Source organism: Prinia subflava, chromosome 7 (genome assembly GCF_021018805.1).
Source record: "Prinia subflava isolate CZ2003 ecotype Zambia chromosome 7, Cam_Psub_1.2, whole genome shotgun sequence".
In the NCBI taxonomy this organism is placed as follows: Eukaryota; Metazoa; Chordata; class Aves; order Passeriformes; family Cisticolidae; genus Prinia; species Prinia subflava.
The window spans coordinates 16,392,298-16,407,748 of record NC_086253.1 but is presented as its reverse complement, the minus strand read 5'-3'; the positions used below and the strand labels follow the sequence as shown (position 1 = coordinate 16,407,748).

Sequence of the window (15,451 nt, the reverse complement as noted above, 5' to 3'; positions counted from 1 at the left end):
CTATCTGACCATAAATAGCTCTATACTGTGTCTGTCTTCCTTATGGGTCAGCACAGTTCTGTGCATTGCAGTGTTAGCTGAGCCCACAAATCATGTAAACTGTACCTCAGAGCTGTGTGCAAGGGAAGACTGCAATCCATGCTTGCAGTCTCGCGTCTTCTGTTAATGATTATAATGAAAGAAATCAGAAATGGAAATTGACAAAACCCTAAGTTTCAGAACCCAGACTTGAGCTTTGAATTATGCAAATCTTATCTCTGTTATACAGATTTTTTTTAGGATTTGTTTTTGTTGTTTTTGTTTTTTTCTCTATAGTTTTCCAGTTTCACAGCCATTTTCCGGTGAATTTTCAAGTTAGGAAACTTTCTTTTTTTCAAACAACCGAGGAAATCACTGGTTACTTGTTAAAAGTTAGAAACCACCTGTGTATGATTAACTCTCATAATTTTTGTGAAGTTTGATTACTGTAAAGAAAAAAATGGGTGACTTTGTCAAATGTCTATTAAGAGAATGAAGATACATCATCACCAGCTCTATGGCCTGATGACAATACTGCCTTCAGTTTGATTTCAGATTTCCCCTATTAAAAAAACCCTTCAGTTATCCACAGATGAACTGTACCTTTGAAGGAATAAACAGTGATTTCTTCTAAATGGAAAAAACCCCCAACTCCTGGGGCCTTCTACAGAAAATACCTGATTGCTCTCTAGCAGGTTTTACATGAAATGAGCCAAACTGCAGAGTTTTCAAAGCTAAAAGAGCTTTGCTTAGATATAGGGATTTATTCTATTTTTAAATTTACATTGCTTAACTTTTTTTTCTTTTTTTTTTTGCAAATTAATCTCATATTAATTGTAAAGGAACTGGCCTGGAATGAAACCATGACTTTGTAAGGATCAAGAAAGGAGTGTTAGACAAAGAATGGGTGACCTTTTAATTTTCTTTTAAATCTGCAGTTGCTGGTATCCTTCTGTGTCACAACTTGCAAGAAGAGCACAGTAATATGTGATAAGGTGCTTATTGCCAAAGCCATAATTTGTACCTACTGTTAATTTTTTTTCTCTTCATTACATTATTTTAAAAAAGAAATCTATACCTGGTTAAACTATCTGTTAGATCTGCACACAGGAGAGGAGGAAAAGTTGAAACAAAAATAATAGAATCAACATCTAGGAAGTGCTGACTGTACTCTAGACTACTGCTGAATATTGAGTATATCAGGAGGTTCTGTGAAAAAAAACTAAGTGAAAGAGGCACATACATAAGCATTTGTAATACTGTGCTGTAGTCTGGAAGTCAATCCTTCCTTCTATTTATTCTGAATATTATATCCTCTCTTCAACTTTCATACAATAAAATGCTAATTAATTGGCACAAATTATAAAACATGCAGTAACCAAGGTTTTTTCCCAAATGGAGTAGCACTCTAAATTTCACTTCCAAACCAGAGACAGAAAATGGGAACCTCAGTCTCAATAAGAGAGTAAACAACATTATCTTATTTTGTACTTTATTTATTTTGAACTAATATATATGAAGTATCCAACATAAATGAATATTTTTATTTATCATTTTTCAGTTGTAAGATCAAGAAAAGTGCAAAAGTATTTTTGGAACCTATTTTCATCTTCACTATACTGTTCCTTTATTCTTCCTGCTTGCATGTGTTAAAAGACTCACATATGAAAAAGAATTTGGTTTATAACCTCTTGGTTAGTTTAGTTTTTCAAATTGTAGACATACATGTTCTTTAATATGAGGAAAAAAATTCTTCCTTAAACCAAGAAAAACTAACAGTATTTTATTGACATAGATATCTAAATGTAACTAAGATGTTTTAAGAAAAACCATGACACAAACGGTCTCAAACCAGATTCTAAAGAAATCTGCTGTAAGAAAAACTTTGAGCTCTGACATGCTATGACTCCTCTTTTGCATTTGGCCTCTAAAGCAGTATTTAATGAAATCACCAATTTCACAATGAATGGAAGTAATAATTTCAGTTAGATACTCAGGTTTTAAACCCAGACTTTTGAAATAAAAACAGTTCATACAATATATAAATCTGTAAATTCATCACAGGGGAAAACGAACAGTGCACATGCGTGTCTTAGGAAAGAAGTCTGCTTGAGGTACACAAAAGGAAGGTCAGAAGGTCTGTTCTTAAGCAGATCACCATTCCATATCTGCTTATAACCTTACCTGGTATCAGAAAACCACAAGGCCCTGGAATCTCTAGAAGCAGGGCATGGATAATAAAGAGGTAAAAGTAAAAGATTGAGAAGCTGTTAGAGGCCACATTAAAAAAAATGAAAGAAAAAACCCACCCACAAATGTAGAAAAATAACTGGAAGAAGAAAATATTAATGGACGATTCCTGCAGTAAAGGAATTCATAAAATTAGAGTAAGGTAAAGGGATTTTGTTGAGCTTTACAACTGAGATGAGACTTCACTATAAAATGCCATTTCCACTAGGAACTATTCATTATGTAGGTGAAATTCAAGCACCCAATTCCCTATCAATTGAGTCCATGGATAGTGATAAGAGGGAATTACACACTACTCTTTTCCTGTAAATACATAGATGGTAGCAGACCATACTCTGAAAGCAGCTCTTTTATTCATGGGCAAAAATTTCGCTTCTAATAGGAACATAGCATCTTCCTAATTTCTATTATTCAGCAGTTCACTTTTAAGCAAAAGATAAAATTACTTATCTTTTAGCAACAGACTCAAAATGTCTTACAGGGCCATCACATCATTGAAAAGCTGCTGATTTGCAACCTGTAATTGTGAGCATCCTCATAGGAGAGTGGCAGAAAAATTATTTTCTTTCAAAGGTATCCATAATACCAGATCTCCACTCTTGGAAGTGGAACAAATACACAGTTTTTACCCTGCATAATATTACAAAGGATCTTTTCTGATGGGCAAGGGGGAGTAAGATATAATTTCTGGATTGTCTGACAGAAACATAACAATGATTGTAGGCAGAAGTGATACAGTTTGTAAAACTGACAAAGCTGGAAAATAACGAAACAGGTTCCTCATATCTGTGCAAATACTCTTTCACTTGTATCCCTATGACAGCCTGCATTAGAAGTACACCTACAATACTGTTCAGTAGATGCTGGTAATAAAATTATCAGATTGGCCAGAAAATGTCCTATCTAAAATGAGGCTAAGAGACTTTGCAACAGATGAGCATCATATGAAATGAACACTGCATGACCTCAGAGATGGTGAAAAAATTCAAAAAGGATTCAGAGGGAAAAAAATTCACTGGGATCACAAGTAACAAGGTGGCTTCTAGTCGTATTTTTATACAAAAAAAGAAAAAGTTTTTTGACAGACAGTCTAAAGAGAAAAGACTGAATAGATTAAGTATGCAGTAAAGAACAACTTTGGATAAGAAACTCTGACAAAGTCCCACTGCTTTGCTTTTGTAAGAACAAAATGACAAATAATAAAGCTCACCTTAGAAGATACATTAAAAGATGAATAAGTCAAAGCAATTTGAAGATTACTTGGACACTGAGAATAAGTTACTTGTACAAGACTAAAGAACATATTCATTTGATGCTTCAAAAATCACAATGAGTGTAGTAATGGCTTAGAAATATAGAAACATGATTTTTTTTTCTTTTTAATTTGGAGTTTCAATGTTTTTAAACCAGGACCATGAAAAATGAAGCTACAGTAGAATCTTTCTGTGCTTTCCAAATATTTAGGAAGGAATAAATCAGTGGAATACAGAAAGATTAAACAGTAAACAAAGCAAGTTCTTACTTAATATAAAGTAAAAGGCTACTTTTCTAAAAAGTAATAGTACAGTTCAGAAAAAGAACCTAGGAATTAACAGACAATAATCTAAGCTGTGATAAAAATGCCAGCAATGCTGGTACCACCATGGAGTTAAATACCCTGAGACACCTGCCCGTTTAACAACAATTTAGATCAAGACCTCTGTAGTGGTTATCACATTCCCTCATGTACCCTTTCTTGGTCTGCTTTTTTTGTTTGTGCTTTCCTCTGAAATATCAGAGACATACTATACATTTAATTGCAGACTGCAAGGATTAGGGATGTTATTTACAGGTTTTATGGTGAACAGCTTGAAGGAAAATTGCTGGGGGAAGTTTAAACTCTTACTCATGACTGAGCCAGAACAAAGTACCTGTGTACATCCTGTACTTTGATGTACTATGTACATCATGAGGAATACTGTACTGCAAGTCCAAATACTTTTTTCTCTATTTATTTTAAAAGAGATAGGAATTAAAATCTTTAAAATAAATACATTTCCTGAATGGAACCAATGGTTATATCCTTAAGTATGGATATAATGACAAGGCTGAGTTAAGATGCTGTAATAAATGTATTTTGAGTACAAAAGACTTAATTCACAGCTCAGCTATTTGTAAAAAATAAACACTGACACTTCAAAGAGAAAAGAACCAGAAATAGTACCTTGGCAAGTAAATTTCTTAGAAGGAGTTGTGAGAAGGAGTTTATCTGCCATTTCTCCAGGACCAGCACAACGTGCAATACCAGGTTCTTTGTATTCTGATTTTACCCAGTCAGAGAGCCACTGCATATTACAATCACAATAAAGAGGATTTGCTCCAATAGCCCTGTGGAAAAAAGACAAATAACAAAGGGAGTCAAGTTTTAAATGGCTGCTTTTTAAAAAAGAAGGCAGAAAACGGATTGGCAAAACCCATTCAAAATGCAAACCTGCTCTCCCACCACCAAAATGACTGCTACAGCACTAAGTGTCTGGATTTGGGTTCTAGATCAAGCAGTGATAGTTTTAGTAGAAACATAGTCCAGAAATCTAGATATTCTTCACAGCACTACGTGTGAACTTTGGTGAGCTAATACAAACTGTTTCACTGCTGGTTGTAACAGAGAAGATCAGCTGCATCAGCAGAGTGAAACTGATACTGGGCAATTTAACAAGATAACAAGAATAAAGTATTTCTTCTGAAACAGTCAAGACAATTCCACAGAGTTCTGTCCTGATATTTCTCCTTTTCAGTTTATGGCTCCCAGGCTGGTACAAACCATCTGCTTCTAAGCTTCCAAATTGGATTTAATTATTTCCTCTTTGGAGCTGTCTCACTGAACTCACAACTATGTGCAGAATTCTGTAAGAGTTTTCTGCTGCATAAGTAAATAAAACTACATTATCCCAGCTTTGCAGTAGTTACATAGGAATTGCTTCATTATGAAAGCAAATCCATTTCTTTAAATTATAATCCATGTGATTTTTTAAATTAAAAACTAATTTAGCTAGAGATTTTTTAAAATTAATTTCCATAACAGCTTTTTAAGTGTTTATTTTCTCTGCCAGAAACTATAAATACTCTTAAAACTCTGGAAACAATGAGACATGTAGTTAATTTGGAGGATTTGAAGCCTTGTGCTATTCTGTAAAGATGCACTCATGTTCCTTTTAAGAAATACGGTAATCATGGAACTTTTAACAGATAATCTCAACATGTTCAAACACTATCAAATGACTGTATTAAAATATCCTTCTTCTCCAGATGTTTCAATACTTTCCACAGTTTTGAATCCGTGTGTCTTCTACAGATACAAGGAAGTCTTTGGCAAGCAAAGGCAGTAGGAACTACCAGAGCTGAAACACTCTTTTCTGCCCCACTGAGCAGAAAGCCCTCTCATATTAACTTTTTAATAAATTCAAGCTGTTCTCAAGAAAATGTACATATTTGTTCAGTCTGGCTTAACTCAGAGCAGAAAAAAAAGGAGACTTTGTGACAAGGAAACTTCCCATGCAAGGAGAAACATCTAGAATTTGTCCTTTCTGTATTTGCAACAGTGGATTACAGCCTGAACTAACACAATTGTTCTGTTAAAAACAGAATATTAAAAAGAATAACTGATATCCATTAAGAAAAAAGCACGAGCAATCAAATCTATCCAAGTTTTACTGATATTTCATGCAGATAAATTAGCTTAATAGTAGCATTTGAATGAATTATCAATGACTGAAAGCTTAATCTGTATGAAATTTCTGAGACCTAAATATAAATGTCCAATACTGACAGAGAAACAGATAATTAAGTTTTTAACAACTGCTGCTGTTCAGAAACTTAAACCCCCAGATATATCTAAAGGCCCTAGTCAACATACTCCTCAAAGTCTTGTCCTCAAACTATCCATAAACACCACAAGGTTTGCAGAAGGTAGCTTGTTCTAATTTAGGTTCCCAATGAAAATTAAAAACTGGAAAACTATTGCCTCAAATTATGTTCTGAAATCAGATGTGATGTGTTTAGTGTCAACTTAACAAGACACTGACACAGAATCATAGAAAATTTTTTACCTATTCTCACCTCCTGCACAAAGCAGGGCTACCTTGGCAGTCAGGGCTGCTTAGGGCTGTTTCCAACTGAGCTCTGAAAATCTCCAGGGATGGAGATTTTCCTGCTTCTTTGGGCAACCTGGCTGAATCATCCTCACAGTGAAGAATTTTTCATTATGTTCCATCAAATTTCCCTTGTTGCAGGTTTTGATGCTTTGTGCACCTCTGGGTCTCCATCATTGATGTAATCCTTAGGCCTGAACACTTTTAGATCTCCCTTTTCCTTGGGGTGGATAAGCCAAGTTCCTGTAGCTTCTCCTTGCAGCTCATACGATTGAGCCACCTCCCAACCCTGCTTGTCCCTATGCTGGATTTGTAGTTCATGAACATCTGCTTTATACTGGAGAAACTGGGCACATATTCCAGATGTGGCCCTAGGAGGGCCTAGCAGAAAGGAGTGATCAGTATCCTCGAGCCCCTGGCTGCTCACTTTCAGATTTAGCCCAGAGTCTTTAGCCTTCATTGCCATGAGGACACGGGGCAGACAAGTTCAACTTGCAGCACAAGCAGCAGGCCCAGGATTTTTGTGCTGAGCTGCTGCCAGCCCTCTGGCCAGTGCCCAGCCTCTGCACAAGCACAAGCTTCCTCCAGAGAACTTCTCTGCATTATGTCTTTGTTTGGCTACATGGAATTGGCTAAGCATAACAACAACAGAAGTACACCAGCTGAATACTTACAGGTGTGATAATGCTGAGAGATCATTAAAGGCTCCTTCAGGAACAACAGAAATATCATTGCCATGCAAAGACCTTAAAGAGAAAAGAAACACAATAATATCAATGCAGAGAAAATAGTCAGGTTAACTTGGCAAATTTCATCTTCTTTCAACAGTCTTCAGCTTTTCACATTTTTTTTCTTCCAGTTCCTCAGTGTTTCCAACTGTTTGTGGTTTCATTTTTTTTTTGTAAGCCCTAACTGGCAGCTTATTTGTTATTTGACTTTTTTTGCATCCTGGGTTTTTGTAAGAAATATAAATATTGTAATTATTTTAAAATTGAAAAATAAAAGTTAATAAAGTAGCAACAGATATGCAAAGTAACAACTGGATTTAGAGACAGATAGCAGAAGAGTTTCTGATTTTTTCAGCATTTCCCTGATTTTTGCATTAATTACTGTTATATGTTCTTTTTAGTCTTTCATAGATTCACAGAACACACAGACATTGACTGTTAATATAGGTATTAACATTTTTGTCCAAATTTGATAGTGGAAGTAGAAAACTAAAAACTTCATTAAGCATCACTACTGGGAACAGTGATATTTCTTTTGTAGAAAACCTGCTGGTTTCACCAACCATATGAAGTTCAGCAAGGGCAGGTGCTGGATTCTGCACCTGGGATGGGGCAATCCTGGATGTAGGTTCAGGTGGGGAATGAGGTGATGGAAAGCAGTGCCAGGAAAGCACCTGGGGGTCCTGGTCAATGGAAAGTTGGACAAGAGCCAGCAGTGCCCTGGCAGCCAGGAGGGCCAGCCCTGTCCTGGGGGGCATCAGACACAGCATGGCCAGCCAGGCCAGGGAGGGGATTGTCCTGCTCTGCCCTGAGCTGGGACAGCCTCACCTTGAATAGTGTGTGCAGTTTTGGGTGCCACAATTAGAAAGACAGGAAGCTATTACAGTGTCCAAAGAAGACTGATGGTGGTAGTGAAGGGCCTTAGGGGAAGCCACACGAGGAGGGGCTGAGGCCAGTTGGTCTGCTCAGCCTGGAGGAGGCTGAGGGGAGACCTCACTGCAGTTACAGCTTCCTTGTGATGGGAAGAGGAGGGGCAGGCATGGATCTCTTCCCTGTGGTGACCAGATACACGATCCAAGGGAATGGGCTGAAGCTGAGTTAGGAGAGGTTTAGATTGAATTTGAGGAAAAGGTTCTTCACCCAGAAGGTGGTTGGCCACTGGAACAGGCTCCCCAGGGGTGAAAGCACCAAGTCTGATGGAGCTCAAGAAGCATTTGGGCAATATGACTCTTGGGGATGATGCTGTGCACGGCCAGGAGCTGGGCCTAATGATCCTTGTGGGCCCATTTAAACTCAGCTCATTCTGTGATTCTGTGAAAAGTATCTCTCCCTTTCTATAAATTCATTCAGCTACATGAATATATCTAACATGTAAAGAACTATGGTTCTTGAAATTATCCATATTTATATTTAATAACTGAAATTATGAAAGCACACTTAAATAATGTCACGCTTTAGGTATTTAATCCAACCAAATACTTAAATGGTTATAAATGACCCACATGGAGGCAAAAAATACATTTTCTGCTGTGAACTTTTGAAAAGGAATTTTTGCAGGCTTTTTTCTTAATGACAAACTGAAGCTGTAAATAAGACTGACTGTTCCTTATTTTTCTTTGTCCATTTTTGTGCCCTGTCAACCATGTTTTTCCTAGTGGTAAAATGGAAAGTTTTCTTGCAACCAAAAAGTAATTGGTTTTCAATTCTTTATCATGATGTCATAGCTTTGGAAATACTCCAATTAAATGAAACAAGACACAGAAATTTACTGTTGGAACAAAAATATTCAAAATTCAACTGCAAAACCCTCTGATATATACTGAAGGAATTTATGCATATGTCATTTTTTGCTAGACCTCAATGCTTATAACAAGGCAGAATATAACACAAAAAAAAAAAAAAAAAGAAAAACAGCTGACATTAAAAATCAGAAAAGTAAAAAGTGCATGTCTTAGATTTTTAGGGCTACGTAATTATCACTTCTGAAATATTTGATAGGTGTTAAAATTTGCTAACTTCCTGTGGATCTGGTAACTTCCTATGGTTCTGCTATCTTCTGTACACAAAAGTTATGGAAAATAGCAACAATTAAAAAATAATACTTACAATAACCTAAGTGATTTCAATCCATCAAAAGTCCGTGCAGGAATACATCTTAGGCGGTTGTAACTAAGAATTCTGAAAATACGTAAAATGCTGTCAGCAAGTGTATCAGTTATTCAGTAAACTATGCAGAGCATGACCAAAATCAGCTTTTGCACACATAGCTAGTTAGGAAACAAGTTATTTTACAGCCTCCAAACCAAGCAAGTTTTAATATCAACTAAACACCCTTTCTTTCCAAGACAAAACACCCCATTGTAATGCTTCCAAAGAGTCAGTGTTACATGTTTAAACTTACAAGGTGAGCAGCTGAGTCATGTTGCTGAAGCTCTGATTAGAAAGAGTGCTGATTCTGTTGTTACTTAAATCTCTAAAAAATAAATTCAGAAATTCAGACCTTAAAATGAATGCCCCAGTCCCAAAACAGTGTAAGTTAAACTGACACATTTTCATTAGTAGAAGTAGTATTACCACTGATATAACTATTTAAAACAGCATCTGTTTTTATTTTCACATGCCATATATAAGCCCAGCAAGTGTTTAGCTTGATCAATAAAAAGCATTCTCATTTCAACACAGAAGAAAAAGCAGTGCAATGCATTCTAATACAATAGCAATGTTCATCATGCTACCAAGTTAATGATGCAATCCTTCATGAACTCAAGCACAAAAATGAAAGTAATGTTTTAAAGTGGAAGTCATTCTAGTCATGTTCCTAATGACACCTAAGTAAATATCATTTAATACTCTACTTCACACTTACATGATAAAGACATCAAAGCCCAGAGCTATTATTGTAAAGAACTTAGATTTACAGAAAAAGCATTAATGTCTTCTTTGGTCAAAATTTTAATGAATAAAATCTTAAATGTAATTATGATGGAAGCCGTAGTGGTACGCTGGTAACTTTAAAGATGCTGCACTAAATGTGAATGCTGTCCTTTATTCTCATATCGTGCTTTATTTTTAATTTTATGTTGACTATTTCAGTACTGTTTCATGTGTTTTGTGGTGAAATACTGCCTTTGTTTCTGAGAGAACCTTGATATATTAACTTAAGAGCATTGTTGAATAGCTATGCAATATACATATTTCCCCACTTGAAATTTTTGTGTAAGCATGTAAGAAGACTGACTCATAATAAACATATCAGGCAAGTATAACAGAGAAATACATTCAAAAGAGAATGAAAAAGATAAAAATAAACTACTTTCTTTGTTAATCTGGAACTCAGGAGACTTGTAATTCTTTGTTTGACCACAGGACTATGCACAGTGGTTTCTTTTCCCAAACACAGCTGAGGAGCCTTCTCAACTACATAACAGCAGTATGAGTAAATGTACAGAAGAGTTTAAAATAGTGTGCCCTGCAGCTCTCATAAATGGAGACTGCTGATACTCGTTTGCATTCTATTTATTCATCCATCTATTCATAACTCCCGTAAACCATTCACAAAGATTTCCTACAAGTTCTACACAGGATAGACTTGAAAATATTGCAAGGGCTTTTTTTTCCAGATATTATTGGAAAAATACAAAAAGATTTGAAAGTGTGGGTTTTACAAAATTTGTGACTGTGACTTCTTTTGTCTAACATGAGGTAAATAAAGGAAATTAATTTCTTGCCTTTGAATTGCTCTAAACCCAGTGAAAAATGAAATTTAAGGGATTCTGTTACTCCCCATGTTACATTTCATTCTGATTATAACGAAACCACAAACTGCTTTCAGAATGTAACACAGTTCAGCCTCAGCTGGTATAAATTTTTATAGTCTTAACAAAGACCATGAAAATTACAGATGGAATTACAGGAATTTACATATACAGCCTTCCTGTTTTTCTCACTGTACAATTAAAAGGTACAGAAATCATATTCAAACTACTCATGGAGTAGAGGTAATAATTTTTAGAGGAACTAACGTTTTGCCTGAAATCAGTGAGTCAGCAATAGAGTTGGCAGCAAGGCATTTAGACAAGCTCTCTCCTTGGGTCATGAAAACCATATACCGTGGGAGAAACAATTACCCTCACTTTATAAGACCTTATATCTCTTTTGAGGTCAACTATAACTTTTTCATTGTTACTTTGTGATGTAATCACTGGAATAAAATACCCATGCTCATAAAATGTGAATGAATATATTATATGTAGGATGTGATAAATAGAATAAAATATCCTCACTTATAAAATATGGTTGGGTATTTGCTGAATATGATACATTTTACCGACTTTTTCTTATAAATAAATTCAGGTATAATTGAGTAAGGTATTTTGTTTTACTTTTCATTTCAGTAGAGAATGTTATTTTAAAACTACTTACATGAGTGTCAAATGCTTATAGTTGGAAAGCTCTTTTGGAACAAGGGTAAACTGATTTCCATCCAAATAACTAAACCAGAAAAATAAAACAAAGAACATTATGTATTTCATTAAAATAGGAGCATTTTCATCCACTAATCTCAGAATCCAACACTAAAGTTAATAGCAAATAACACATTCTACTCCATTTTATAAGAAAACTTGCTTACAAATTTTGGTTTTTAGAGATAGACCTGAGGATTGTAGCCTAAGATCCAAATGCAATTGTATCATATATAATGCATATTATGAAGTAACATAAAAAAATCTCTTGCATTATATTTTTTATTATTTCATAACGACTCTGCAAAATGAGGTCTTTATCATCTCCATTTCCCGCACACCTACACAGGAAAGGTAAATCTGACTCCCACAAATCACATTAAGTGTGGATTTTTAGCTATCATAAAAAGAAATAGATTCTGGCATTGCAGAGGTAGTCCTTTACACTACAAACAGCAAGGTCTAGTTTTAGCTCCAACAGCAAATTCATTTGTCTTGCCTGTGGTTCAGGTCACCTTCCTTAATTTATCCCTGTAAATTATATGATATATCAGTCTATCATGCTACAATCCTATTCTTCTGCATTATATTAGTGACTGAAGACAGCAATCAATCACCCTTCACTAGAAAAGTTAGATTTTTCCCCCTCTCAGTAGGTTCACAGCTCCTGTATTATATTGCTCATTCTTCTTCCCTGCTCATATCTCTCAATAAGAGACCTTCTCATCCTTGGAGTTAATGGGGACAGAGCCATCAACCTGTCCCAGCACCAGAGCTGCAGGCAGGGGAGGGTAACAAGCCTTGCCTAAAGAGCCTCCAGTGAGCAGCCAGACATAACAGAGTACAAGTGGAGGGGTTCTTCGTGTAACCAGGCCAAGTAGTTTAGAGATTACAAGAAGTGCTGAATTTACTTGTCAGTTTGAAATGAAGCATATAGTGGCACGAAGATTAAAGGTCTTTAGTTTCTCATCTGGGGAAAATGACTTTGCTGATGGTGGTATTACTTATGTTTCCTGGATCCCAAGTGGAAACTACACCCTCGATATCCCTATGCAAAGAAGACATTTTTGCCATTGAAATACTTGCAACATGCTTGAGCTAAGAGCAGTCTTTGATAGAGACATTTTTTGTTTTATTTTGAGATTAATGTCTTTACGTATGCTGTAGCATCTTTGGAAACTTTAGTCTTGACTAAATGGATGAGATGAAACACAGCTAAACTTCACAAAAAAACTATCTAATCAAATGGCTGTCTTTCTTTCTTCCTTTTTTTTTTTTTTTTTTCTCTTTGGACTATGACTTTCTAGGGCTGCTTGCCAAATCCAAAATGTGTCTCAACAAGCTTTATACTTACACTATGCTAATGGTGCTGAATAGAGCTTGGGCTCATGTAATTAATTATTAAAAAAACCCACCCCAACTTTTAAAATTTTTTAAGAAGCAAGTATTCTGATGAAATCCTTTTACCAACAGATACATTAGGTCATATTATTAAGCTTTGTTAGAACTGAAGTACTACAAGTATCCACTTGTCTGATAAAAATTCCTCCTTGTTCAAATGAAGCAACTATTAAGATATTTTATAAAACACATGAAGTACATCTTAGAAGAGCCAAGCATGCTAATAAGCAGGAAGAATCAATCAGTATGCAACTGTTAACAGGAACCACCTCCATTATTCTTCTGAAAAATATGCTAGATTGCATGCTTAGACACTAAAGCATACAAAATCGTACACAAATGATTTTTCAGTCACAGGGTTCCATTTGCAATTCCAAAAATATCTCTCTGTAACTGCTTTGCTTTACATTGCATTGATCACCTGAGAAATTGTATTTATACCAGATTGAATTCAAGAAAGTCATCTTTGAGGAAAAAAAATCTAAACCACCCAACTCAAACCCTAATGAAGTTAGGGGTTTATATACCTGTGTGCTAATTTGAGGTCTCAATCATTTCAATTTATCAATGGCTAAAGACTTTTAGATGCTATTAAGCACCAGACTAATGGTGGACATCTCAGAATCTTCTATACAATATGAAACCATAAAACAGTAAAAAATTTTAGTTACTTATGAAACATAGTTATGATGTTTTCTGGAAAAGCACTACCTTAACCAACCATTACGAAACATTATTAAATACTTGCTATGTGTAACACAGTCCAACATTTTTCCTGTAAATAATTTCTATTTCTTTCACTATTTTGACCTATCTGATCAAGAATCAAAACAAACTAATATTTCAGTTTTTAGGTTCATATTTTCCTTTTCATAATGCATAAAAACTTGCTCATATAGTCTTATGAGTAGCTTATTCAGTAAATATCTTCAAACAGTACATGAGGCAGCAAGCTCTTTTTTATGTATCTATGTCACTGTCCACCTGCATATTCAAATCATCTTTCATAAAATGCAATCTTAACAATTTTTCTCATAGAAAAAATGTTTCAATAGGTTGATAAAATAGCCCAGATTTTATGAAACTGCCTATATGAAACGGAAGACATTCTATTAAAACCAGTGCTTTTACAATACCACAAAACTATCATAATCTCTGCATCATAGGACATCCTGAGTTGGAAGGCTCACAGAATCGTTAGGATTGCAAGGGACCTCTGCAGATCATCCAGTCCAACCCCCCTGCAAAGGCAGGGATACCTAGAGCAGGTCACATCCAGGTGGGTTTTGAATGTCTGCGGAGAAGACGACTCCACAACCTCCCTGGACAGCCCATTCCAGTGCTCTGACACCCTCAATATAAAGTTCTTCCTCATGTTGAGGTGCAGCTTCTTGAGGCTTATTTTGTGGCCATTGTTCCTTGTCCTGTTTCTGGGCACCATGGAAGAGAGTCCTGCACCATCAAGTTGACACCAGCCTTTGAGATATTTCTATGTATTGATGGCATCCTCTCTCAGTCTTCTCCAGACTAACCAGGCCCAGGTCCCACAGCCCCTCCTCACAGGAGAGATTCTCAGCCCCTCATCACCTTTTTATCTCTACTGGACCCTCTCCAGTAAATCCATGTCTTTTTTGAACTGTGGAGACCAGAACTGAACACAGTACTCTGGAAATGGCCTGACGAGGGTTGAACAGTGAAGGAGGATCACTTCCTTTGACCTGCTGGTTACACTTTTCCTGATGCACCCCAGGACAGAGTCCTGCTAGTGCCCCTGCTCAGAACAGCCACTAGGGTCACACCATGTGCCTGAGAGCATTGTCCAAACACTTCTTGGACTCTGGTAGGCTTAGTGCTGTGACCACTTCCCTGGGGAGGAGCCTGCTCCAGTGTCTGACCACCCACTGTAAAAGAACCTTTCCTCACCACAATTTTACTTCACACTGAAGTGGAAGTGACAGGTTCATAGCTACTGGTGTCAACCCTCTTGCCCTTCTCAAAAATTGGGGCATTTGCCAGCTTCTAGTTGACTGAGACTTTTCCAGACTACCAAGAACTGACAGAAATCATTGAGAGAGGCCATGGAATGGCATCAGACATCTCTCTGAGTATTTTTGGATGAATTTCATCGTGCCCCATAGCCTTAGAGAAAGCCAGCAGGAGCAGCAAATCCTGTGCAAGTTTGGTGTTGGCTGGGAGTTGATAATTTTCAGTCATGGTGCTCCAGCTCAGGGCATTGGGACCCTCAGAGCTGATCACTGGTATTGAAGACGGAAGTGAAGAAAGCACTAAACATCTCTGCTTTGTCTATGTCCCTGTTTGTGAGGTGACCATATTCATCAAAAAATGGACCAGCGTTACTTCTGAGCTGCCTGTTGCTATAAAGATATTTTAAAGAGCTCTTTCTATTGTCCCCAGCAGTCCTGGCCAGCTTCAGCTCTCATTGGGCCAATTTTCTTTCTACAGT

General features: G+C 36.4%; 1 protein-coding gene across 3 annotated transcripts in view; it reads right to left on the bottom strand.

Moving 5' to 3' along the window:
• The window catches only part of SLIT2 (slit guidance ligand 2), a 260,009-nt gene that overhangs the window by 34,710 nt on the left and 209,848 nt on the right, over positions 1 to 15,451 (bottom strand). For all 3 annotated transcript variants that reach the window (XM_063401696.1, XM_063401694.1, XM_063401695.1), the window contains 5 exons: positions 11,546 to 11,614; positions 9,525 to 9,596; positions 9,230 to 9,301; positions 7,070 to 7,141; positions 4,472 to 4,635 (listed from right to left, as the gene is read on the bottom strand). In XM_063401696.1, the coding sequence (XP_063257766.1) occupies positions 4,472 to 4,635; positions 7,070 to 7,141; positions 9,230 to 9,301; positions 9,525 to 9,596; positions 11,546 to 11,614 (449 nt within the window). The remainder of the gene's footprint in view (positions 1 to 4,471; positions 4,636 to 7,069; positions 7,142 to 9,229; positions 9,302 to 9,524; positions 9,597 to 11,545; positions 11,615 to 15,451) is intronic.